This window comes from Maylandia zebra, linkage group LG6 (assembly GCF_041146795.1).
Source record: "Maylandia zebra isolate NMK-2024a linkage group LG6, Mzebra_GT3a, whole genome shotgun sequence".
In the NCBI taxonomy this organism is placed as follows: Eukaryota; Metazoa; Chordata; class Actinopteri; order Cichliformes; family Cichlidae; genus Maylandia; species Maylandia zebra.
In genome coordinates, this window is record NC_135172.1 from 11,162,954 (window position 1) to 11,190,614 (window position 27,661).

The window sequence follows — 27,661 nt, forward strand, 5'->3', positions numbered from 1 at the left end:
TAATTACTTGGCATGAAAGACCACTGACAACTAAATTACTGGAGGAGGAGTGGCCTTGTATGTGGACAAATCCTTGAAATTTAATGTGGTGGATAAGATGACGATGGTGATTGATAATGTACTGGAAACCATTACAGTTGAAATTTGTAAAGAAAAGTAAAAATGTAATAATTAGCTGTATATACAGAGCTCCAGGTAGTAGTATTGAGACATTTAAAGACTGGATAGAAGAAACATTTATTGAAATAGGTCACAAAAAAAGTTCTCATTTGTGGAGATCTCAATATTGCTTTGCTAAACCCAAATAAACATAAAACCACTGACAAATTTATAAACGCAATGTACTTTATAAACCTATTCTCTAAAATTACTAGACCCACCAGGATCACATCACATTGTGCAACTCTCATAGACAACATTTTTACAAATGAAGTTGAAAATAAGTGTACTCCTGATTAACGACATAAGTGACCATCTTCCAATTTTTTTTACAATCTATGATAGGAATTACAAGATCAATAAAATGAACAATTTAAAAAAAATGTACATGCGAGTAAGAACAGAAGAAAGAATGAATGCATTTAAAAAAGATTTATTGAAACAGAACTGGGGTGAAGTATACAGTGGGGCAAAAAAGTATTTAGTCAGCCACCGATTGTGCAAGTTCCCCCACTTAAAATGATGACAGAGGTCAGTAATTTGCACCAGAGGTACACTTCAACTGTGAGAGACAGAATGTGAAAAAAAAAATCCATGAATCCACATGGTAGGATTTGTAAAGAATTTATTCGTAAATCAGGGTGGAAAATAAGTATTTGGTCACCTCAAACAAGGAAAATCTCTGGCTCTCACAGACCTGTAACGTCTTCTGTAAGAAGCTTTTCTGTCCTCCACTCGTTACCTGTATGAATGGCACCTGTTTGAACTCATCATCTGTATAAAAGACACCTGTCCACAGCCTCAAACAGTCAGACTCCAAACTCCGCCATGGCCAAGACCAAAGAGCTTTCGAAGGACACCAGGAAAAGTATTGTAGACCTGCACCAGACTGGGAAGAGTGAATCTACAATAGGCAAGCAGCTTGGTGTGAAAAAATCAACTGTGGGAGCAATCATCAGAAAATGGAAGACATACAAGACCACTGATAATCTCCCTCGATCTGGGGCTCCACGCAAGATCTCATCCCGTGGGGTCAAAATGATCATGAGAACGGTGAGCAAAGATCCCAGAACCACACGGGGGGACCTGGTGAATGACCTGCAGAGAGCTGGGACCAAAGTAACAAAGGTCACCATCAGTAACACACTACAACGGCAGGGAATCAAATCCCGCAGTGCCAGACGTGTTCCGCTGCTGAAGCCAGTGCATGTCCAGGCCCGTCTGAAGTTTGCCAGAGAGCACATGGATGATACAGCAGAGGATTGGGAGAATGTCATGTGGTCAGATGAAACCAAAGTAGAACTTTTTGGTATAAACTCAACTCGTCGTGTTTGGAGGAAGAAGAATACTGAGTTGCATCCCAAGAACACCATACCTACTGTGAAGCAAGGGGGTGGAAACATCATGCTATGGGGCTGTTTTTCTGCCAAGGGGACAGGACGACTGATCCGTGTTAAGGACAGAATGAATGGGGCCATGTATCGTGAGATTTTGAGCCAAAACCTCCTTCCATCAGTGAGAACTTTGAAGATGAAACGAGGCTGGGTCTTCCAACATGACAATGATCCAAAACACACCGCCCGGGCAACAAAGGAGTGGCTCCGTAAGAAGCATTTGAAAGTCCTGGAGTGGCCTAGCCAGTCTCCAGACCTCAACCCCATAGAAAATCTGTGGCGGGAGTTGAAAGTCCGTGTTGCTCGGCGACAGCCCCAAAACATCACTGCTCTCGAGAAGATCTGCATGGAGGAATGGGCCAAAATACAAGCTACTGTGTGTGCAAACCTGGTAAAGACCTATAGTAAACGTTTGACCTCTGTTATTGCCAACAAAGGTTATGTTACAAAGTATTGAGTTGTATTTTTGTTATTGACCAAATACTTATTTTCCACCCTGATTTACGAATAAATTCTTTACAAATCCTACCATGTGAATTCATGGATTTTTTTTTTTCACATTCTGTCTCTCACAGTTGAAGTGTACCTCTGGTGCAAATTACTGACCTCTGTCATCATTTTAGGTGGGGGAACTTGCACAATCGGTGGCTGACTAAATACTTTTTTGCCCCACTGTATCAGGAACATGACGTTAATAGTGCGTATAATGAATTCCTTTGAATATTTACATTAGTGTACAATACCAGCTGTCCAATAAAGCAATATAGTAGGAAACATAAATATATGAACTGTCCATGGATAACAAAAGGTCTGCAAAATGCATGTATAAAGAAAAATGCTCTATACAGACATTTCTTAAGAAAGAGAACTAAAAATGCAGAAATCAGATACAAAAGATATAAAAATAGGTTAACTAATATACTTAGATATAGATAAAGGATATGAAGGATATGAAGCAATTAGATATAACTAGAAATAATATTAAAAGATTATGGGAAATACTGAACAGTGTTATAAAATAATTGTCAGGCGGTGGAAGGAATACTTCGAGGACCTCCTTAATCCCACTGACACGTCTTCCGAGGAGGAAGCAGAGTCTGGGGATGAGGGGAATGACCCGCCAATTTCCGGGGGCGAGGTCACTGAGGCAGTTAAACAACTCCTTGGTGGCAGAGCCCCTGGTGTTGATGAGGTCCGCCCCGAGTTCCTGAAGGCTCTGGACGTTGTAGGGCTGTCCTGGTTGACACGCCTCTGCAATGTTGCGTGGAGATCAGGGGCAGTACCTGTGGACTGGCAGACCGGGGTGGTGGTCCCCATCTTTAAGAAGGGGGACCGGAGGGTGTGTTCCAACTACAGGGGGATCACACTCCTCAGCCTCCCTGGGAAAGTCTATGCCAGGGTGCTGGAAAGGAGAGTTCGTCCGTTAGTTGAACCTCGGATACAGGAGGAACAATGCGGTTTTCGTCCTGGTCGCGGAACACTGGACCAGCTCTTTATCCTCTCCAGGATACTTGAGGGTGCATGGGAGTTTGCCCAACCAGTCTACATGTGTTTTGTGGACTTGGAGAAGGCATTCGACCGTGTCCCTCGGGGTGTCCTGTGGGAGGTGTTGCGGGAATATGGGGTGTCTGGCCCATTGCTACGGGCCATTCGATCCCTATACAACCGTTGCAAGAGCTTGGTTCGCATTGCCGGCAATAAGTCGGACTCGTTCCCGGTGGGTGATGGGCTCCGCCAGGGCTGCCCTTTGTCTCCGGTTCTGTTCATAATTTTTATGGACAGAATTTCTAGGCGCAGCCAAGTGGCGGAGGGCTTTCGCTTTGGTGGCCTCAGAATCTCATCTCTGATTTTTGCAGATGATGTGGTTCTGTTGGCTTCATCGGGTGAGGGCCTCCAGCTCGCACTGGAACGGTTCGCAGCCGAGTGTGAAGCAGCGGGAATGAGGATCAGCACCTCCAAATCTGAGGCCATGGTTCTCAGCCGGAAAAGGGTGGAGTGCCCACTCCGGGTCGGGGATGAGTTCCTGCCCCAAGTGGAGGAGTTCAAGTATCTCGGGGTCTTGTTCGCGAGTGATGGGAGAAGGGAGCCGGAGATCGACAGACGGATTGGGGCTGCAGCTGCAGTAATGCGGACGCTGCACCGGTCCGTCGTGGTGAAGAGGGAGCTGAGTGTAAAAGCGAAGCTCTCAATTTACCGGTCGATCTACGTCCCTACCCTCACCTATGGCCACGAGCTGTGGGTAGTGACCGAAAGAACGAGACTGCGGATACAAGAGGCAGAAATGAGCTTCCTCCCTAGGGTGGCTGGCCTCTCCCTTAGAGATAGGGTGAGAAGTTCGGCCATCCGGGAGGGGCTCAGAGTAGAGCAGCTGCTGCTCCACATCGAAAGGAGCCAGCTGAGGTGGTTCGGGCATCTGACAAGGATGCCCCCTGGGCGCCTCCTGGGTGAGGTGTTCCAGGCATGTCCCACCGGGAGGAGGCCCCGGGGCAGACCCAGGACACGCTGGAGAGATTATATCTCTCGGCTGGCCTGGGAACGCCTTGGTATTCCCCCGGATAAGCTGGAGGAGGTGGCTGGGGAGAGGGAGGTCTGGGCCTCTTTGCTTAGGCTGCTGCCCCCGCGACCCGGCCCCGGATAAAGCGGATGAAGATGGATGGATGGATGGATGGATGGATGGATGGATGGATGGATGGATGGATGGATGGGAAATACTGAACAGTGTTATAAAATGTGGGACTGGACAAAAGAACTATCCCAAGTATTTCATTTGTAATGACCATGAAGAATACAATATGGATGTTGTGGCAAATAGTCTCAATGAATTCTTTGTAACTGCTGGACCAAATTTAGCAAGAACAATCACTGATCCTGGGGAAGCACAGAAAAACCGGATACACTGATAGACAGTCTCTTTACTACCTCAATTCTCAAAAATTCTTGAAAAACTGTTTAACAACCAACTGGAAAAATTTATAGATAAACATAAACTACTCACCGAGAGTCAGTACGGATTCAGATCAACATCATTGGCACTATTAGATTCAATAGAATACATCACAAAGTCCATAGACAAAAAGCAATATGTGGCTGGGTTATTCATAGACTTGACAAAGGCATTTGACACTATAGGTCATGATATATTTCCAGTCAAAGTGCTGTATAGTCGATGTCTTTAGACTGTACTGTGAAGGATTCTTGCTCTGATTTCCCTGACCCGAGGACTCTCTTTCACGCTGCCAACATCAATGCCATACACGGTGGTCTGGATGAATGTGCAGAAGTTGTGCAATGCTTCGTCATAGGACACAGCAAATACAAAATGTGCCTTGAAAAGCTCATCAAAAGCTGCAACTCCCGTCTGCGTCACACAGGGGATGACCTTTTGATCTAGGACAATGTAGAAAGTCTGGATGATGTTCTTTCTTTCTCCAACACACAGGAGGAATGGCTGAGTGGGGCCAGCCTTAAGAAAAGTCTCCATGCTACCTCCCACCTGAGGGAGTGAAAGAAACCAAATGATTCACATTAAACAAAATTGGTAATTGGATGTTGAGTGGCAGTGCTGCCTAAAATTAAGACAATATTAGAATGTTTTACTTCGGGCCCACAGTTTTTTGTTCCAATGTGTAATTTTAGTTTTAATGGAAATAATAATGTGCCGGCGCTGCAACACCAAGCCTATCTGGCATAGATATATCTGCTGCACAGTGGAACCCCTTGCCCTCTTAAAACATCTGATAATCTGGATCTTTTCTCATCAAAAGAGAAAGCTACTTTAACACATTTCTAAAAATCATACCTTCATGAATTTCATTAGGTGGTGAGCAGCATCTGATGTGCTAATCTTTGAAGACTTCCTTCCTTTAGATATTGGAGGTAACAAGTGAAGCAGCAAAAGAATGGCAGCCAACTCGCAGTCCCAAACAACAGAATAGGAATTAGGATAATCGCAATTACTGTCATTTTACCCTTCTCACCCTGCACACAGTCTGTTTGACCTGCTCCCCTCAGGCAGGAGGCTCCGGTCCATTCGCACCAGAACCTCTCGCCATAAGAACAGTTTCTTCCCCTCTGCTGTTGAATACATGAACAATAACCGTATAACTGTTCCCACCACTAACACATGACCCTACGCTGTGTTCACTGCATCATTCCATGTTTGGCACTGATCACCACCTGCACTCATGTATATATCATGTATATATCTATCTATCTACTTAGCACTTTTAATTCTTGTTCTCATTTTTATTTTCATGTCTATTTAAGCTTAATTTATAACAGTATGTTTGCACTGAAGCACCGCAGCAATTTCCTAATGTTGTAAACCCGCTCAACATTTGGCAATAAAACCCTTTCTGATTCTGATTCTGATTCTGATTAAGGTCCACAGCAGTCATTTTTTCAATGTTATTCAGTTTTAGATAACTGATAATTTTTCAAATAAAGCAGTTTTCCACTGTCATCAGTATGGTATGAAAATTCATTTCAAGACACTTAAAATCTTCTGGCCACCAAGTGACGTAAATATTGAGTCATAACAATACTACATTATGTAACTTTTTTTGTCAAACTTTAAATGCCATTAAAGTTTGTAAATTCCTTTTCATACCATACTGAAATGAACAGAAACCCAACGTAATTTATAAAATCAAAAGCTGTATTCCAATTTGTTGTAAAGGTGCCAAAACATGTTTTGATTTAATAGTATGGTCCACTAATATATTGTGCTGTGGGAATTGTGAAAATGCTGTAAAGACATGTGAAGTCTACCATCTCCAACTTACCACCCTCGTCAGAGTCCCCCTGTGCAGAGACGAGCAGGTCATCCAATTCTGTACTCTGAGACAGATTTTTGCAATCTTTGATGATTCTTGGCTTAAAGAATGTTGGCCACTTTGCAAGGAATTTACCAGACACTTCCTCCCCAAACAGCATTGCGAAGCCTTGGTCTTGTTTTAACACCCACAGTGTTAAAATGCAGTAACGACTAAAATCCACACTTACACTTTTCAGGAATCAACTCCCGATGTGTTATTTTAACTCAATTAAGTGTTGAACTAACTCGGAACTCTGTTGAAATCTACTAACACTGAAAAATCAACACTGGCATTTTTGCTGTGATGATGTTATCCAAACTTACGTTCCGTGATGTTGTCGTTCTTTTTGCTCAAAGAGCAGGTTCTGAGAACTCACGACCGCAGTGCACTTCCCCAAGATGTGATCGAATTTGCGCTCAAAGGTGTTATTCGAGCTAGCCCCTCCAGATGTAATCCAGTTTTTCACTCAGAGGTCTTGTTCTGAGTATTCACGGCAGCTGTGCGTTCTCCAAGATCTTCTCCGTGCTGCACTCGACGAGCCCATTTTGAGAAACTCACGCCTCATTCCACCATTTCAATCCCAGCGGGCAGCCTTGTGGGGGTTTGAACAGTTGGTTCCGCTTCCTTAATTCTGCGATAAGCCAGGGCCAAGCCAGCTCCGATCAACCAGAACCCTGTTATCATGGTTCCGAATAGGTAGATATCTTCAGCAGTCAGGCTCACCCGAGCCCAGACTTCTCGTTGAGAAGGGGTGTCAATTGCATTCAGAGACCAGTTGATCAAATCCATAATTCTCTTTTAGGTTTTAGAGAACAGACTGTAAGAGAGTGTTCCAGGGAAAAGTAATACAAAAAACACGAGACTAGACAAGGACTAAGCAGGGAAGCTAAGGGAGAGGAGGAGGAGAGGAGAAAAGTGCGACCGCCTTCGTCAAGAGCAAGTCAATTTGGGGTTAGTATCTTGCCCAAGTACACTTGACATGCAGACTGGGGAAGCCTAGGATCGAACCACCAACCTTCCAATCAGTAGCTGATCTGCTCTACCACCTGAGCCACGGCCAACCTAAAAATAACAAAAATAAATAAATAAAAACCAAGCAACCTTTGTTACTTAACCTTAATTAGTTAACTAATTAGCTTTACAGCATCCACACTATTATGTAGCAAAGAAAAAAAAACAACCTATAATATAGATTCCTGAAAGTAGCCACCCATTGCTTTGTTGAAAGTGCTGCAAACCCCTGGCCTTCTCTTAATAAGCTTCATGATTTAGTCACCTCACACCTGTTTCACTTTACAGGTGTGCCTTGTCAGGCCAGGTTGGTACCCTGCTGACAGCCTGATTTCACAACTGTTAGAATTCATATTATGGCAAGAACCAATCAGCTAAGTAAAAAAACAAAATCCATCATTACATTAAAAAGGTCCTGTCTTTATTCATTCATCCATTTTGTGCCACTTATCCAGGTTTGTATTGTGGTCTGTCAGTTGGTTTGTGTACTAACTCTTAAAATTTTGTATTAGAATTTACTGAATTCCTTTCCTCCCAGTCTTCATCAGATTATCTGCCAGTTTTGTATGGTAAACAGACTAAACCAAGTTAATTTTGTGAAACTTACCTTTTGTGTTCTAGCAGTCCTTTCCCTCCTCTTCCAGTATCTCCTCATTGACTGCAGGAGTACTCCTCCTTTTCCATCTCATCACATGGACCCTTCAATGATTACCTACCGCTTCACCTGCCTACCTATGCTCAAACAACTCCTCAGCAAGTCACCACCCTGCAGACCCAAACCCCTTCTGGACGTCGCCTTCTAATAAATCAAGTAGGCAATCTGGATCAGTCTTTTTTTGTCTTTATGGATTTTTTGGGAAGCTTTGGGATTAACTCATCCTGTGTCCTTCTCCCTAGACAACTCCCCTCTGCGACCTGTACATTTTCCCAGAGCTTTGTGAAAGCCCTATTTGTCGAAAAAAAGTCCTTGGTCTTCCATGGTCTCTTGTGTTCTGGGGGCCTCTGGATGTCTGGAGTTTTGATCTCCTCCATACCCGCTTCACACCCCGGAGGACGGGGCTGTGGCCCCCCCACACACTCCCTAGCAGATCATTACATGGAGAAACCTTTGGAATGCAAGCGCGCGGATCCACACAGGTATGCACACGGGTGTTCACTGCTCGTAGACCCAAATTACACCTTTCTTGGCTGCTACTTCGAAGCACATCTGTCCTGCGTGCTGCACAACAACATTGAATATTTAGTATTTACTGCTGTTTACACTTAGCTAGATTAATGCGATGGTGTTGTGTTTAGTATGTTGCTTTGTTTTTTTTTTCTGCTTGTTTTCTATTCTTCTCTCAACAGGTGATCCAGGAGATTTTTATTTTTTTTCTCCCCCCCTTTCTCACTGTCCCTCTCCCCTTCTGTTTTTCCTTTCCTTCCTCTTTCTTTCTCCCTTTCCTATCCCTCACTCATGTCAGTCCCGTCTGTAACATCTGAAAATAAAATATAATAAATAATAAAAACAAAGATCGACCAAATGGACCAATACGGCAATGCCACGATGATCCATTTGGCAAAGTAAATCCATTGGGTATCCTTGTTGGTCTTCAGACAACAATTCTGATGGCTAAAGAACCAAATGGGACAGGCAGAAAAAAAAAAAAGAAAAAAAAGAAAAAGAAAAAAAGTCCTGGGTCTGCCTGGGTACCTCTTCCTGTTCAGACTTCTGGTGTTTATGGTAGGATATTAGAAAAGAAGTAAACTATTCATTCAAATATAGAAAGCTGCTGGTTGCAGTTTTCTATATTACTTAACAACTGATTTATTGTAAGCTTCAATGGCAAATCCTCAGTTTTAGCAAGTGCTACATGCTGGTATATACAGATATATATGATATGACTTCTAATTGTGATATTAACTAAATAGTCTGACTAAAGTCTCAGGCGAAATCCTTACAAAGAAAATATGACTAATAAACATGTTTAAGACATTTACAGGCTCATCATTTGGAGAACTAGTTTCATGACTTTAGTCAGAGAAATAACTGCTGACTGCATGTATCTGCATAATTTCTGGTAGGTTTCGAAACAGATACTGATTAAATGTGAACGTCAATCTGCGGTTTGTTCTGAATGGACAGATTTTAGTCATAATAATACACGTAACAGAAAAAAGAAAATATGAGGAGGGTTGGAAAATGGCTTCAGTGGCTTGCGTCACTATTTCATACTGTATGAGGTGGTAACTGTACTTAAATCTATACTCGGCTATTTGTTTTTCTCTTTACTTTTACTACCTACATTTTTTAACAAAGATCAGTAGGTTCTACTCATCATATTTTTAAACCAGATTCGTTACTCCAGGTTTATTTATAGCGTTTATATTCAGGGGTTAAAGTGGGCTGGAAGGAGTGCAGGTGTCTGCATTTTGTGGTCGCAATACTTCAAAATCTAGCTAGCTCTACAGAAGAAGAGGAAGCAGGAAGAGAGACGTGTTTTCAAGTGGCAGGTTATTTCAAATTCAACATTGTGTTGCTAAAGGCCCAGCTGCTTTACTTCACAGGGTGGGGGGGTCAGATTTGAAGGTAAAGACTGCTCAGTGACACTTGATAAACTTTTGGATTGAATCTGTATAGGAAGTGTTTTGATTATGTACAGTATTTTCATATTGTGAAAACTCCTGCAAAACAAAGCTATATTAACTATATACTATACTATATTTATTCAAATGATTTTTATGCATCATTACTTTTTGTGCAGTATGTGGAGTTCTTCTTCGAAGTTTAGGAGACAAGTCTCTATTTCTTGTTGACTAGAGCACACCATGGGGTTAATGCTTGTATCCTTTTAATGAGTATTGCATCAACTATTATACATTGCAATTCATGTTAAAAAGAGACTTTATCAAAAATCGTATGTCAATCGTATGCCAACAACCTTGTCCAGGTCATCTACGCTGCCTTTGCACCTATTGTAGAACAGGATTGCTGCAGGCTTCATATTTTCCCCATCACTGCCTGTGCTTTGTGCTTAAAAGCATTCTCCCCTCAACTGGGGACGTAGGACTCCGCCATGGTCATTTTGGTGAAGGCAAAGACGGATGACAGAGTCTTCCTCTGTTGGAGCGAAACAAATCTATCGTAACTCTGGTTTGTTTCTTGTGATTGTGCCAACCAGAGCCAATTTTTTTTTCTCCCGTTTCCTTCTGAGGAGTTATACTGCCAAGATGAATTACGCAAAGTTGTCCCATGTGACAGTGTGTCCTTGGAGCCCTTCTGTCAGTTGGAGCACAACTGCCTGGGAACTACCGGGTGGGGAGTGTGATTTTTTTTTTCCCCCCGTGTAAATTTGCACCTTCCAGGCATAGGAGGTTACCGCAGCACGGGTGACCCAGATTTTAATGCCATATTTTGCGGGCTTGTTGAGCATATACCGTCGAAATCAACAGCAGCCTTTGAATGCAACAAGCTGCTCATCAACACGCACATCAACCCCTGGACTGAACAACAGGGGAAAACAAGCAACCCATTTTTCCCACAGGATATGAAATGCAGCAAGCTTATCATCCCTGAAGCGTCCCGGGCAGGTGAGCCTGTCATCAAAGTGGATGTTAGCACTGATCTGAGAATAGCGGTAGTGGGACATCGTCGCACGAAATATTGCCCATCTGGTCTTGTCATCCCACAAATCACGTGTTGCTTCATGCCTTGAGTGGTAGATGCCAGCTAGAATCAAAATTCCAATGTAGGCTTTCATCTCAACTTCCTATACATCTCTCCAATTCTCACACCTTTGCCACCCATGCACGAGCTTTGTCATTCTTCATTGGATACAAGTTCTGTTTGGATCCCAATGGCTTTTTTCCCCAAAATCACCTGGGTTCTACTTGTGTGTAATTCTGAAATTTAATAGTACATTGGTTAATTTATTATATGTTATTCTCAATTTGCTCTACAACTCCTGCTGCACTTATCATCTTCAAAATACCTGGTTCTTGGATTGTGTTTGTGATTGTGTTTACTGAGCTAAGTAGGCAGGACAAGTACCATGACATCCTGGACCCTCACAGTCCAGTAATCCTGCATGAACACTTTCCAGGAAATGGGTCTTTGGCGGGGTTTCCCCAACATCTTTCTGTAAATGAATATTCAGTGATGTATGAAACAATTTTTAACAATATTTCTTACTTTCATGCACAGTTATGTGTGGTGTTATTTAAATTTCTCATTAAGGTTTTGGTAGTTTAGATACACATGACAGTATGATTTCAAAATTCTATTTTTAAAAACGAACAGATTGCATTTTATTCAGTTAATTTATCTTTTTTATGTAACCTGCACCCAGTTTCTGTGAGACAATGAGACACATTCATTTGGAATGACAAAGTAATATTACTAACTTACTTTCCCGTCTTTGGCAATCACTTTTCATCAACATCCAGAGTCCCCTTTTTTGCATGAGGAGTTTCAAGTTGTAGTGCTTTGTTACGTTCCTGCCACTACAAGGCCTGCAAAAACATTACTGCTACACTATGGACAACCCCATCCATGTCATGTCTTTCATTGAAGAACAACATTTAAGGAGCCCAAACACATGCATTCCAAGCCTGCAGTTTTCTGAAATGCAGGGAAAAGTACATGGAACTACTGTTAGTAGTACTTTTAAACCAGAAATATTAAATTGTCATACAGTTATTGATATAAATGTACACACATTTCTTAATATATACACAAAGATCCTTAGCATTTTTCATGATGTGGCTCAAACATCAATGAAGACCAGGAAGGTTGAACGTCTATGATGGATGCTGACCAATGATTATTGAAAAGTACTTCTGCAGCAGATCCTCCAGACTTGTTTTGCAGAACGTAATTGAAATTGTTTGGAGGAGTACCAATGATCCATCACACACAAACATTACATGCCTTTTGTAGACCTTTTTTGAAGTACTTCTTGGGAAGAGAAAGTGGTTTCATTTAGGTTACAAATTAATTTCTTTAAGAATATTTACAGTGTCAAACTACATCAACTGAAATACGTTACCTGTTTCTTTGAAGGTAACGAGTTCATATTCTCCTTGAGCATGGAGGCTCTGGAGCATCAGCAACCTCATCATCAAGTCAAGTCAAGTCAAGTCAAGTTTATTTATAAAGCACATTTAAAAACAACCAAGGCTGACCAAAGTGCTGTACAATAAAATACAAATATAAAATACAATAAAACGCAAGTACATAAAACATCTCACTGATAAAACAATAAATTAAAACAATAAGTTAAACCTTGCTAAAAGCAAATGAGAAGAGGTGAGTTTTAAGAGCAGTTTTAAAAGTTCCTAGGCTTGTGGAGAATCTGATGTGAGGAGGTAAACTGTTCCACAGTCTGGGTGCAGCCACAGCAAACGCCCTCTCTCCCCTAGTCTTTAATCTGTACCTGGGAACATCTAAAAGCATCAGGTCTGCTGACCTCAAAGATCTCCTGGGGCGGTAAATGCTAAGAAGCTCTGCCAGGTAAGGAGGTGCAGTACCGTTAAGAACCTTAAAAACCAGCAGTAAAATTTTAAAATCAATCCTAAAAGCAACTGGGAGCCAGTGGAGAGAGCAGAGGACCGGAGCGATGTGGTCTCTCTTTTTGGAACCGGTCAGCATGCGAGCAGCAGCGTTCTGCACCAGTTGGAGGCGATGCAGACAGGAACGATCTAAATCATCATTCTAACAAATCAAATCACTTTTATTGTCACATCACATGTGCAGGTACATTGGTACAGCACATGCGAGTGAAATTCTTGTGTGCGAGCTTCACAAGCAACAGAGTTGTGCAAATACAATAATGTAAACAGGCAAAATATACGAATGGCTAAATCTGAAACTAATAAATATATGTACAATATATAATAGTATATGCAAAAAATAATAATTTCTGGATGTGTATACTAAATGTTTTTCTACGTGTGTGTGTGTGTGTGTGTGTGTGTGTGTGTGTGTGTGTGTGTGTGTGTGTGTGTATACACACATATTTTACAAATTAAATAGAGTCAACAATAAATAAAATATATAAAATATACAGAGTTGAGACATGTGCAAAACAGTGGCATTACTGTACAGTACGGAGTGCATAATGTTGAAGTTCCAGTAGTGAAGCTGTGGTGTCTATGACGTGTTCAGCAGTCTGATGGCCTGATGGAAAAAGCTGTCTCTCAGTCTGCTGGTTTGGGACCGGATGCTGCAGAACCTCCTTCCTGATGGAAGTAGTCTGAACAGTTTATGGCTGGGGTGACTGGAGTCCTTGATGATCCTCCCCGCTTTCCTCAGGCAGCGCTTCCTGTAGATGTCTTGGAGGGAGGGAAGCTCACCTCATCAAATGAACTAATACTAACTAATTAAAACATGCTGTTGATGGACATTTCTATATCTTGGTAAACAAACTGACTTTTACGACCATATTTTTCAGACCATAAAGCGCACCGGGTGCACTGTCAATAAATGGGTCTGTTTTCATGCATAAGGCGCTCTGGATTATAAGGCACATTAAGCAAAACAAAACAGTCAGATAAGTCAAATTTTACTCAACTAATTCTTCTTGCTTCCTCCACTTCCGTACCATTGATTTATTAATGTTGAATTCTCTGGCAGCTGCTCTATTCCCATGTTGTTGCAGTATATAAATGACTAACCTCGTATTGTGGATGGATTGTCTCAGTTGTTCTCTTGACTTAAGGGAGCTGTTCTGATGGACTTTATAATGATAACGCAGTGCAGCCTGGTAATACTTATTTAGTGATGAAAACTTTATATGGCCTCATGTAGCCATCTGCCTGAATCACTTCACCGAGATGATATTTATAACAAGCTGAACAGTGTTACTTATTAAGCTTTTTTTAGTAACTATGCAACATACTTGGGCTTTTCAATTCACATTTAATTTTGATCTAAGTAATAACTAAAAATGCTGATCTTTCATTCCCTTATGTGATTATGTCACATTTGATACGGCAATGTGAGAAACTAGTATCATGTGAAAACGGTGACAAAAATAGGTTTTACAGAAGTGATCACACGATGGATGTGTAACAGCAGTAGAATAACACAAGCTGCTGTGTGACTGATAATAACAGTGATCATTGTATCAATAACCCACTAAACTACACAGAGGAGAGGCCAAAACACAAGGGGAACCTAACAGACAAGAAACTAAACAGGGAATACAAAGAACTCAGAGCATAGAATAAATTCAGGACTACCTAATGAACCTTAAATCATCATCATTATAATACATAACAATCACCAAAACACAAGAAAGTCAAAATGCTGGGTCAAATGATCCAGATCCATGACAGCTGCCCTGCCAAACAAAAGAGACTTTGAATTATGGTTCTGTCAGGAAGCTCCTCTTTGGTGCTTTCTGTGACCTGTGACCACGAGAAACATTAGGAGGTGGTCAGAGTAGGCCTTAGCAGGTCTACAGGGCTTTTTTGACTGACCGGGAGACACTCTGTGAGCCTCACACCAAGGACATCAATGGGCTCACTGAGTGTATCACTGACTACATAACCTGCTGCACCGACTCCATTGTTCCAGCTCTCTCTTCACATTGCACCGTTGCCTCTGGTGAATGTCCTGACACCCTTCTCCTACCTATCACTTTCACTCACGAACAGGTTCAGAGGCAAATGAGGAGACTCCAATCATGCAAGTCTGCTGGACCAGACAGCGTGAGTCCCCACGTCTTCAAGGTGCCCCCCAGCTTTTTGGAGTCTTTCAGAAACTGTTCATGTTGAGTCTGAGTCTGCAGAGGGTCCTAGTTCTGAGGAAGACATCACGCCTCGTCCCTGTACCAAAGACGCCACGTCCCAGTGGCCCCCAGGATTCCAAGCCGGTGGCACTGACCTCCCACATCATGAAGACCCTGGAAAAATCATCCTGGACCAGCTCTGACCCGTAGTCAGACCATATCAGCATCAGCTGGATGCATCAGCAGGGGTGATGAGATAGAGTACCGGGCTGTGGTTGACTCCTTCGTCACGTGGTGCAAGCAGAATCCTCTGCAGCTCAACGTGGCAAAACTAAGGAATTGATTGTGGACTTTAGGAAGACCAGGAAACCCTTGACCCGTGTTTCAATCCAGGGGTCGATGTGGACATTGTGGAGGACTATAAATACCTTGGAGTACACATGAACAATAAACTGGACTGGGTTACAAACACCACTGCACTTTATAGGAAAGGCCAGAGTCGTCTCTATTTTTTTTTTCAGTTCAATTCAACTTTATTTATATACCACCAAATCACAAAAATTGCTGAAAGCCAGGTTTTCATTGCGTAACTGTCTTTTTTTTTTTTTTTTTTTGCCTGTCCCATTTGGTTCTTTAGCCATCAGAATTGTTGTCTGAAGACCAACAAGGATACCCAATGGATTTACTTTGCCAAATGGATCATCGTGGCATTGCCGTATTGGTCCATTTGATCGACCTTTGTTTTTATTATTTATTATATTTTATTTTCAGATGTTACAGACGGGACAGACATGAGTGAGGGATAGGAAAGGGAGAAAGAAAGAGGAAGGAAAGGAAAAACAGAAGGGGAGAGGGACAGTGAGAAAGGGGGGGGGGGAGAAAAAAAATCTCCTGGATCACCTGTTGAGAGAAGAAGAATAGAAAACAAGCAAAAAAAAACCCCAGGTAGCCACCGGGAGTGAGCCGGTACATACCTGAGTGCCCAGCCCCGGACACCAAGAACCACCAATGCACCGACCCCTGAGGGCATCAGTCACCGGCAGGGAGTGTGGTAAGGGGAGATAGGCCTTGGAGGGCCTGGGAGTTCCCAGAGAGGTGGAGTCTAAGACCCAACCTGACATATAGACACAGACAAACAGGCACACACAGACACAAACATGCATTCCCACCCTCATGCACACATATACAAACACTCAGCACTCACCCAACGTAAGGATTGACATAAATGGACATGTACACACAATCACACTCCCCAAACATACTCTATACCCCGGGTCCAGGTACCCTCGCCCCCAGAGGGGGAAACAGAACCCAGACCCAAGAGATGTTACCCTTCCCCCCGGGGTGGAGGCAAGCAGACCGTCCCAGGCTCCGCAGCAGCAGGTCGTCTCTATTTTCTGAGGTCCTTCAACATCTGTCAGACAATGCTCCGGAGTCTTTTATGGTCAGTGCTATCCTCTATGTTGTTGCATGCTGAGCACCATGTCAACATTCTTGATATTTATTTATAATCACCTCCGTCAATCCTTGATATTTATTCTTGAGTGATTTGTATATATTGTGCTATTTCTTAAATGTCTTAAATCTGTAACATATAGTATTGTTATATAGTCTAGTCTGGTTCTGTTACTGTTATTTATACTGGAGCAACTGTAACCCACATAACTTTCTTAGGGATTAATAAAGTTTGCAGATTCTGATTTCTGGAAATCTGACCATCCAAAATGGAAGATATGGACCATAGAGACATCTCTGCAAACTGATGTAACAATGGTTGAAGTTAAGTTTTGGACTCAAATTCAAAATAATGGTAGAATAATGGACCAAGATACTAAACTGTATTTGAAAAGATACTGTGACGTCTTACAATCGCCAGTTAAACCATAAATAAATTTGGTCTGTGATATGGAGTAAAAAATTTAAAGTTTGTTTGCAAAAAATACAGATTCTGTGGAGGACTGTATGTCTGGGACCAGCACAGAAGCACAGATGCACTTTTTAGAGATGTTTTAAAAGAAGAAAGACTATGCTATCAGTGCACCCAGGGTTCAGGTGCAAGGCTCATGCAGCTAAATGTTTGACAGAAATAGAGAAAATGTTATTTTATGTCATTTGTTTGACTTTTGTTGTAGAAAGTTAAGATGTTTCGTCGGCATGCAATGTGTCTGGGAGAATACGACGGCCGTGGGCTGAGTTCCTTTAGCCATCAGTATTGTTAACTTTAGCTAGTATACTAGTTTGCTAACATAGCTGATAAGACTAGTGTCAATCTCACTTTGGCCGTACAAATGATAGGTCCTGCATTCTATTGATATTATACTTTATATACATTGAACTATAAAATAAAATTTTCTTAAGATGGAAACTACATCAGAGCATTAAACAGGCTGATGTTATTTGGGGTTAGAGGGTCTAAAAGGCTAAAGATGATACAGATGATAAAGACATGACTTCCTTATGAAATATTATGTAATCCTGCAGATTAATTTACTCCAAAATATTGTTTTTGTCAACAAATGTGTAGCATTCATAGCATTATGTCCCATATTAATATAACGTTAAAACACAATGTTAGAAAAATGTTAATGATATAACTATGATGAAATTTAGGGTTCTAAAGTCACTTATGCACACTAGCCAAACAGCCACTGCGAAAAATCACATTAAGAACGTACCAGTGCTTTAGTGTGCCATCATGTCCATGTCTGGGTTGTTCACGTTGTACCCTAAACATTTCTTCGACTCAAGTTTGACTCCTTTTTTCTGAGAAAAGAGGATGTGGTGTTCTGATTTGCCTTGACGACATGAGTAATTAAAAAAACATGAAAAATGGTGGAAACCCTTTAGGTCTATGGTGGCACTCTTTCCCTTAAACAAAAAAGCCCATCTCGAAGGGGAAACAGTTAAGAGCTCACTAAATGAAACAGCTTTTTTTGGTTAATCTTTAAAAAAAATGTAAAGAGTGAAAATGTCTGTGCTCTTCCCCTCCAAACCTTATTAGTTCACCTTTTAACCTAATAAAAGCAAAATATTACAGTTTTTCTCCATTGGTTTGGCTCATTTCTTGAAACACTTATTTGGTTTCAATACCTCCTTTACCTGATTTCAGAATCAGTATTTGCTTCATCTGACTTCAACAATTTCAACAGAAAACTGCAGTTTACTGTATGATACAATTCTCATTATAATCCTTATTTTGTTGTCTCCCAATCAAATCTATCTAATATTGTAGGTTTTACTGTAACATCTCAGTAAGTCATCAGTATTTCCCACTCCCCTTTCTATCAAATACCCCTGCAGTACTTCCTCATAGGCCTATCACTAGTTTAGAACCACTGGAGTAGTGGCCTGTAGTATATTGAACCTGTGGGGGAGAACATGTAATTGTCTAACTGTAGTATATGATTCTTCTGTATGACTGATTTTACGTTCTTTACTCTATTTTAGAAAATAATGGCATTGGAAGGACATGAGACCCCTCACATCCTGGTGTTCGTGGATAAAACTGGCTTCAACCTGGCCAAGGGCCGAAAACGTGGCCGATTTTGTGTTCATACAATTTACTACTGTAATGTACATTTTCTTTTTACATATGTATAAAACTTTCTTTGCATGTGAATAATAAATGGTTATAATTTCCTTGGTAGTGTGAGTACAATCTGTGATGTCAAACCTTGGAGGCTACTCTTTTCTGTTGTATATTGTTGGTCCTCTGCTATAGTGACAAAACATCTAAACATTTTGTATGGCAGTACTCACACAATGCCAAAGGGACGATGCATTTTGGGGGCACTGACTATTCAGATTAGAAAGAAATAGTTTTGACACATGAGTGAACTGTTTTAGGGGAGATATGAGCTTTTGCAGGTGGACCATGTTGTTGTGATCAACCATCCAGGTTTAGTTTGACAAAAGCACCAAGAATGATGAGAATGTCCAGTCTGTGTCGAGAAATGAGCCAAAGCTATTGAGAAGGATCTTTGCCATTTTGGAGACACTGACTGTTTAAATGAGAAAGGGATTTAGATTGAAGCCCGAGTGAACAGTTTTGGAAGAGATATGAGCTTTTGCAGGTGAGCTATAGTGTTGTGCTAAACTGTAAGAGTGTTTTGCCAAATGATCTTAGAGTTTTGAGAATGTAATTTCTGTTTCAAGAAATGAGCCAAACCAGTAGAGAAAGACTGTAATCTGAACTGAACAAGAATAAACCCATGACAGGAGTCATTATTTCATTACTTTAATAAAGCAACAAGTTTGAGGACGACCATATCAAAACACGTGTTTATAGGAGGAATGATGAAAATGATGGAAGCTATTAATTCAAGGTCGTTGCAATAGAAATAACAAACCTTTGTGTTGACTGTGATATTATTTAATAATTGATTAATTAGCAACTAATATCTTTAGATCTATCGAGTGTGTCATGCAGCTTTATTCCCAGAATTACAGCTTTTATTGAAAAAATAATTCAATAATCTTAAAAAAAAATAAAAAATTCTAAGAAGTTATCAAAGAAGAAGGGATGAGAAACAGAAATGTATTGTATAAGTCATCCATAAGCCCATAATTTCAGGAATTTGCTCTCTCACACCGCCCTGTAATGGCTCTTGCTAAGCTTATCTGGTTATTAAGCCATGAATATGGTGTTTTTCTTGGCTGTGAATTAAAGGTGAGCTTCATTACGTTTGTAGTTCACAAACAATGAAACAAAGGACTCGCGAGCTATGACTGACACAAGTCATATCTCAGTCATTTCCTGTCTCTTTGTCAATGATTTTTCATACTTTGTCTATGAACTTCAACCTGTGGTTGGTTCAAAATGTACACATATTACTCACACAGACACCCTTGAAAGAAAAAAAAGAAAAAAAAAAAAAAAAAAAAAACCCTGAACCATACAGACACTACATGAACATTAATGAGAACAAAATCTGGTCCAGAAATCCACTTCGATCCTCCAAACGCAGCCCTGGAGCTTCTGCTGTGGGCGCAGTGTCTTTGTGTCTGTTTTATTTCTTTTCCTCCACAGTCCTGCCAAAGTATTCCTTCTGAAACTGCTGGAACTCCTCCTCTGTGAACAAAGACTTTGCCTCTTTGGCCTTCTTCACAGGCCTGTCCGGGTGATTTCTTGACTGCCTCCCTTTATTGTGGTTCACGATCTATGTCAGACAGAAATCAAATCAGCACGTTAGGGCCACCTGTAGACAACAAAAGCAGTTCATCAGTAGCCAGTGATGGCTATGAATCTATTTGGGTTATCAATAATGCAAAAAATAAATAAATAAAATCCTGGGATTTGGATCTTTACTGTACAGTTTATTTTTTGCCGACATTAAAATTGATACCACTGCTGAATCTACGAGCAGGCTGAGAGATACCACCGGATGCCACTAGTGTTTTTGTGGCTGTGAGCAAGCTGCTTTTTTATGTAAATATGACTCTTCTTTTTAAATCCTGCTTAACATTTTGGACTCCAGTGTTTCAAGAAGAGATAAAAGTCACAGACAATGACAGCACTTGTAAAATGTGAGGGACTGATGACCTGGTTACCTTCAGTGTGTCAGAATCTGTTGCTTTACAGCCAGTTGCCATAAAGTATTTGAGGTTCTCACTCAAATGGCTCTTCCCCTGCTTCTTCCTGAACTCCTCTACAATTCAAACCAAAGAACAAGAAATTTAGAGCAACATCAACTAGACTGTAAAAGAGTAACAGAACAATTATTCAGGTTTAAGTTCTTTTTCAGTGGAAGGCTGTACATTTTACAACTGAGTTTAAGACCAATGCTGCCACCTACTGGTCCTTACATAAAAACGCAAAAGCCTCTGTACCAATTGTTTTTACTTTTTCACAGATGTCTTTTATTCTAAGCATGAAGAAGACTGAAATACAGCAAGCAGACTGACCCACTGCAGACTTGATCCTCTTGTCTTTAACAGTGGCTTTGCTCTTGCCAGGCCCGAGACGGCCTTGCAGTCTTTTGACCTGCTTGGTAACTCCCTGCCGCTTGGTGCTCACCAGCTCCATCACTGTGGCTGAGCTGGGGGTCTGCTGCTGCTTCTTCTTCACTTTAGTGACATCTGGCAGGAAACACATGGCAAAAAGACACGCACAAAACCCAAAGTAAGCTGCAGACAAGGAAACATGTTCTTTTAAGAGTGTGAATCGATCTTTTTGTCATTCAAAAGCTATACACTAATTATAGCATATCTGAATGGAATCGTGTTGCACTGGCTCACAACATTAATAAAAATTGTAGTAACAAACAGAGCTATAAAAAAATGAATGTGAAATGCATAAAAAAACAGCAGTATTGTTAAATTACCAGTGTATTACACTTATAGATAGCAATGGAGTATCACAGCAGCAGGGAGATCAGTCCAAGTGTGGTCCACTCTGTGTGTGTGTGTGTGTAGATGGGAGGGGTATTAAAAAAAAAATAGAATTTAGAAGCCTGATGGCTATGAGAAAGAAACTTGGAGAATCTGGCTCTTCTGCTCCAAATACACACTCTTCATCTGAGACAGGAAGTGCAGACATTGCTGTGCTCCCATTACAAGAGAACAAAGCTAGAAACTTAGTGCTGCTGTTGATGAGAAGCTGTGTGTGGTACACCAGTCTCCATCAATTGTCTCCACTTGCCGGATGCTTTCATGCTGGGAGATGATTTGTGTTGAATGCGGAACTGAAATGCACATTGTGAGTCCTAAAAGGTGATAATCATTAAGACATGGAACTGTGGACTGTTTTTAGGAACTAGTATAATGGTAAAATTCTTGAAGAATGATGGTACAACTGCATGGTTCAGTGAGGTATTGAAGAGGTCTGTGAGGACATGACCCAGCTGGTCAGCACATTCCTTGAGCACCAGTCCCGAGGCGCTGCTTGGGTACGTCAGTTCTTCTCAGGGTCCTCCTGACATCAGCTGTGCTGAGACCAAGTACCCGCTCACCCGGATGAGGAATTGCTTTCCTCACAGGAATGTTATGTAGGTTGAGGTTAAGCATAGTACCGTTATTCAAATACGTCTTCTTCGGGCTCTACGTTGCTATGGTTTAATGACGACAACGTGAAAACCTCCGAAATAATATTCAAGTAATCAATTTTAGACCTTAAAGCAACATTGTAAACCCCCTCTATTACGGCCTAACTATAACAATGTAAAAAAAAAAAAAACAGATCAGTCACAAGTTATGGTCAGAATTATAATAGCGAGAGCGCTAATATCCAATACTGTTAGCCAACTGGCACAGCAAGCTCAAGAGGCTAAACTGACCTTTAATGTCATTGCTCAGCAGCTCCAGTCCTCTCCTGATCAACGAAGCCGACATCCTGATTCAAGCTACAAACGTTTTCTTCTACTTTCCACAAACTACATCCACAGTAATGTGCTTTTATAACCGGGTAACAACATGTGGTTCCATAAACATCCGGCAAGCTCGCGTGCGTCGGTTAAAAGCAGTCGGCTTGACGATGTAAAATGAACAAAGTTCCTACCTGGATGACCTGTTGTGCTATTTCAATTACTTTAGTTTTAAATTTTTATTCTTCTTATTCTTCTTCTTCTTATTATTATTATTATTATTAGTAGTAGTAGTAGTCAGTGCGCCCCAGGGCAGCTGTGGCTACAACGTAGCTTGCCATCACCAATGTGTGAATGTGTGTGTGAATGTGTGGATGACTGAATGTAGTGTAAAGCGCTTTGGGGTCCTTAGGGACTAAGTAAAGCGCTATACAAATACAGGCCATTTTAGTAGTAGTAGTAGTAGTATCAAAACAGAACTGCCAACTCTCAAATCAAATATGCTACAATATTTGATCTTGTTCAAATATGGAACAAGTGGCTCCAATCCTCTGTTATTTTCACTTCACACGGAGATAGGTTAATAGATTACGTTTTCTGTTGGAGTTGGAAAAATGTGCATGTCTCGCTGCAGACTTATGAATGAGTGTCGGTTCAGACTTTGTCTAAAATGTAGGCTAATGCCATTTTTACTGTGTCCCCCTTTCACTTTTATCAGTGTCAGGTGAGCCGAGGGGCGTGACGGTTTGGCTTGCGCTCTCTCGCCACCATTAGTACCTTTGCTCACTCGACCGCTCCCGACTTTTGGCTCGGTTTTGTTAAATATTGTGAAACTTAGGTAAACTTTGTAGCCTGTCTGCATCTCCAGTTCACCATGGCTCTCCAAGCCACCGCTCTGGTCACCTCTAAGTGGCTGGCTCAGGCTGTAAAGGTCCAGGGGAAAATGCGGGTCTTGGACACTTCGTGGTATTTGCCCAAACTGCGGAGAAACGCAAAGACCGAGTTCAAGAAGAAGCATGTGCCGGGAGCAGCTTTCTTTGACATTGACCAGTGCTGTGATAAAACCTCTCCTCTGGACCATATGTTGCCGTCAGAGGACTATTTTGCGGAATACGTCGGGAAATTGGGAATAGAAAACGACACGCACGTCGTGGTCTACGATGGCAGCGAGTTCGGGGCGTTCTCGGCGCCCCGCGTGTGGTGGATGTTCCGAGTGTTCGGGCACAGTGCGGTCTCTATGCTCAATGGGGGGCTCAGGAACTGGGAGCTGGAGGGTCGACCTGTGAGTGACCGGTACGTCAGACCCACAGCGACCGAGTTCAAAGCCTCTCTGAACCGCTCGTGGATAAAAACCTATGAGGATATCCTGGATAACCTGGAGACTAAAAAGTTCCAGGTGGTGGATGCCAGGCCCACAGGCAGGTTCAAAGGACTGGACCCTGAACCCAGAGACAGTGAGTAGTCTGCATTAGAGCCTTTATGATGGTTACATGGTTACAGTCCTGCGTGCCCCACTCAGGCTTTTGAAGAGATCCATTCTTCTCAGAACTTCATTACATTTTCAGATTACTGACACCCTTATTTCAAATAGCATCCTCAGACTACAGGCACACTGACATGAGGGGGCGTGTACTGTATCTTTATTCTTATTGCCTCTTGATGACAAATGCGTTGATTATGATTAAGATAACTTCACAACTCAGCTATTGTTGGGACACACTTGTGCCAGGATTTCCGGCCTGACTCATGTCCGTGTGTAACTGAAATACTTCTAAAGAACCCAACGTTACACTCTTTTCCCTTGGAAAAGATGGTGACATGCATTTTTTTAATAGAATTTTTATCTTGGTCAAAGTGATGACTGAGTGACTCACAGTAACGTCCCACAGTAGCTTTTATTACGTGCATTGTTGATAGTAACTTTTTCATTAAAGGGTTTATAGACAACATTGATGATCTTATTGTGCCTGTTTTTAAGATAAACAGAATGATTGAACCAGTCAACTTGTTTAAGAGTGTTTAAGAATGACTGATCAAAAACTGGTTCGAGGATTGCACCTGGAGGCGGGTATCAATTACCAGTTTGAAATTCTCCAAATGTCTTCCTGTTGTCTGCGCAGATTTGTTTTTCTGGCAGTTGTACACTGCAAAGACTTCAAACTCATGGCAGTGGAGGTGGATAGACACACAAACGTGTCACAATAAGTTATTATTGGGGAGGATATCATGGCCCATGATATTTTATGTTATTGACCCCTGATACTCCTCTCTTTACTAGTGATGGGATAATTAATGAACAAACATGGACAATAATTAGTATCTTATAAAACACAATTACAGTTTGACTCTGACAGTGACGTCAGGGTGACACAGGTATGGGGGGGGGGACAAGATAATGGTTTGCTAGTTCCTTGTACATAGAGTTTTATGGAGTTTGCTCTGGGCTTGGATGACTGAACAACACAAACATGAAAAGAGGTCAGGCAGACAGGCCGTACTTAGCCCACATTTTAGCTATAGTCAATGAACCCCACACACACACACACACACACACACACACACACACACACACACACACTGCTGTACCACAGTAGCAGACAAAGTGAATGGTTAAACGTTTAGATGCAGCAATAGTCCAACCTTTGATCTGCTGATGTTTTTAAAGATGGCACTCAGTGAATGGACAAAACAGTGATAAGGTATAGATGTCTTATCCATATACGTCTCACAGTACACACACTGTTAGAGGGTAAAGCTCTGATGTGCAGTTACAGGGCTCCTCTGCAGGCAGAACACTTCTGAAAGCAGTTTGAGCAGTGACCTTTCTGACTGCTCTCTTAAAAAAAAACAAAAAAAACTTCCCTTTTCATTGCATGTGTAAATCCAACCTGGATTTAATTTTGGGGGAAACAAATAAAACTTTCACATGCTAAATCTGCTCTTCTGATTGACTCCCTTGGGAGTATAAGCATCAGTTTTTGTAATGTCTGTTTTCATATCAAACATCGATACAAACACACATATTTGTCTGTGGTAGTAAAAACGTAGCAAATGCGGGTTTCGCTTTCTTTTCCTCGATTCAGAGTTTTGCTTTTGAAACACTGAACCAATTTCCCACTATAACTGATATAGTCAAGACTAAAATACTGCCTGTCCCAGTGTGGTTGTGGTTTATTAACACCTGGCTATTTTTTTTTCACATTTAAAATGTGATCTGAAGAAAACCCTTTCTGGGGTTTCGTCCACATGGTCCTTCTGTAGCCAAAAGATCACAGGGTTGAGTCATCAATGATCACATTATGTTCCGTTTTTTTTATCTTATATTTAAGACTGTCATCTTCGGTCATGGACTTTAACAGTCCTCTGACTCATGCCTCTCTACTGATTTATTCAGAGTCGAGTGCAGCTGAGCTGGACCAATATAACTTACGCCTCTTACTCTTTCTGATGCTAGCAGAGTGGAGATGGAAATGCCGTAATAAGAGGCGGTCAATACAAAGGCAGATTATAATGATTTGCTAATCATGTGTACTGTATAACAAGTTATTCAGAAATGGGGATCATAACAGTTTTACTAATGGCACTAAACATGTGTGGTAAAATTATTTGTGATGTAAAAGGTCACTCCAGGATTAGAGACTACATCAAGGAGGGGTGTAGCTAGAAAGGTCTAAAAAGTAAAGCCAAAACAGAAGTGCCGTAAACATGAATTCTTTTTAATGGCTGGCACAACTTCAGTAGTAAGCCTTTACCCAGTGATTGTGCAGTGTCATTGGTTTCACAGTTGCTTGCCACATGTGGTTTTAAAACACCACAGTCACAATGATGAAAATGCGTCACAGCGAGACTTCACTTACTAGTCAATGGGTGATGTCATAGTTACTACTTGTTACTTAAAGAAATGACAAGAAAGCTTGTCTAAGAGAGTTTGGGCTGTGTTGAAGAATAAAGGTTGTCTAACCAAATAATGACAAACTCTGTTTTTGCCTCATATACTGTATTTCCATGTATCTTTGTATGTGTTTCAATAAATTGCTGCACATATTTTCCATTTTCCCTGCAAAATATTTAGAATAAAGAGCAACAGCTCAAGAATTTTACTGTAGTCCACATTCAAAGTGTAGAACATAATCCAGACTGAGAAAAACAGAAGGGATCAACACAGGGTTAGCATGACTTAAAAGCCTCACCAAGGCTAATCAAGATCTCTAAAGGTCTTTTTAATTGCATGTTTCTGTGTAACTGCCCATTTCTTAATTAATTAAGAGTACACATTTGCTATTTCAGATTATTTAATCATATTCTGAATGTATCTGCTCTTTCTGATTGACAGACACAGAGCCGGGCCACATCCCTGGCTCCATCAGCATTCCTTTCCACGCCTTCCTGTCACCTTCTGGCCACTTCCTACCAAAGGAACAACTCCAGGCTCTGTTTGCCCGTGCTGGTGTGGATCTCGACTGCCCGCTTTGTGTCTTATGCGGCTCTGCAGTGACCGCGTGCCACGTGGCACTGGCGGCCCACGAGTGCGGGCACCCGGGGGTGTCGGTGTATGACGGTGGATGGTCGGAGTGGTACACCCGCGCCGTGCCCGAGCACGTCATATCAGATGGGAGAGGGAAACATTTGTGATAACAGGAAGGACCTGTGACCGATGGTTTTAGGCTGGATCACTTGTGCTGTTGTTGCTATTGAAGTTTGGTCATTTGGGATTTGTATGACTTCCTCCTGTGAAGCCACAGCCAGCAGCACGATAGCAAAATTTCCCAGAATGTCCAAAAAGCTCCTGTATTAATAATACACCACTGGGGATTTTTTTTTTTTTTGTTCATCTTTTATATACTGATAGATGATTTGTGATTAAAGTCAACAATATGTGGACACTAAACTGAACTTCTTAACCCCGTCCCCACCACCTCAAGTCTCCACCTGTTGGCAGCTCACGGACTCAAAGACACCTACACTTTGTAATCTTGTGTAATCTTTGGTAAAATAAATATGAACATGTTTATCGACGCAGTAACTGATTAAAAAGGACTGAAAATAGACAAAGAGCAGAGTCTCCTTTGTTAGGTTCTTACAATAATGCAGTTTAAACGATGGACTTTTGACTTGTTGACTGATTAGAGCCTAAGGATAGTGATGTTTTTCTGTTTGTTTTTGGGGGGTTTTCTGCTTCCAAAGTCAGATATCCTGAGAAGTTTGTGTCTAAAGAAAAAATAAATTAATATATCATCATGATTGCTACTGTCTCATGTCATGTTACA

At 41.4% G+C, this 27,661-nt stretch overlaps 2 protein-coding genes across 3 annotated transcripts; one reads left to right on the top strand and one right to left on the bottom strand.

Moving 5' to 3' along the window:
- Positions 1–19,314: 19,314 nt before the first annotated feature.
- Positions 19,315–22,565, bottom strand: rps19bp1 (ribosomal protein S19 binding protein 1). 2 transcript variants are annotated; one of them, XM_004574698.6, is made up of 4 exons: positions 22,368–22,565; positions 20,998–21,171; positions 20,644–20,741; positions 19,315–20,291 (listed from the first exon to the last, which is right to left on the bottom strand). In XM_004574698.6, the coding sequence occupies exons 1-4, from the start codon at positions 22,420–22,422 to the stop codon at positions 20,274–20,276; spliced, it is 345 nt and encodes a 114-aa protein (XP_004574755.1). In that variant the 5' UTR covers positions 22,423–22,565; the 3' UTR covers positions 19,315–20,273. The 2 variants fall into 2 exon arrangements, with proteins under 2 accessions (XP_004574755.1, XP_004574754.1); XM_004574697.3 differs by having other exon boundaries at positions 19,315–20,252; positions 22,368–22,562.
- A 534-nt stretch (positions 22,566–23,099) lies between these two features.
- LOC101487463 (3-mercaptopyruvate sulfurtransferase) lies at positions 23,100–27,635 on the top strand. Its single transcript, XM_004574696.2, has 2 exons — positions 23,100–23,848; positions 26,728–27,635. The coding sequence occupies exons 1-2, from the start codon at positions 23,269–23,271 to the stop codon at positions 27,024–27,026; spliced, it is 879 nt and encodes a 292-aa protein (XP_004574753.1). The 5' UTR covers positions 23,100–23,268; the 3' UTR covers positions 27,027–27,635.
- Positions 27,636–27,661: the final 26 nt, after the last annotated feature.

Bases quoted from the DNA above. Each gene is read 5' to 3' on its own strand.
- rps19bp1 (XM_004574697.3), bottom strand. From the start codon at position 22,422: ATGTCGGCTTCGTTGATCAGGAGAGGACTGGAGCTGCTGAGCAATGAC. The intron at 21,172-22,367 runs GTCAGTTTAGCC...GTTTCCTGCCAG, and splicing joins GCTGAGCAATGACATTAAAG to ATGTCACTAAAGTGAAGAAG. The intron at 20,742-20,997 runs GTCAGTCTGCTT...TTTGAATTGTAG, and splicing joins GAGGATCAAGTCTGCAGTGG to AGGAGTTCAGGAAGAAGCAG.
- LOC101487463 (XM_004574696.2), top strand. From the start codon at position 23,269: ATGGCTCTCCAAGCCACCGCTCTGGTCACCTCTAAGTGGCTGGCTCAG. The intron at 23,849-26,727 runs GTGAGTAGTCTG...TCTGATTGACAG, and splicing joins GGACCCTGAACCCAGAGACA to ACACAGAGCCGGGCCACATC.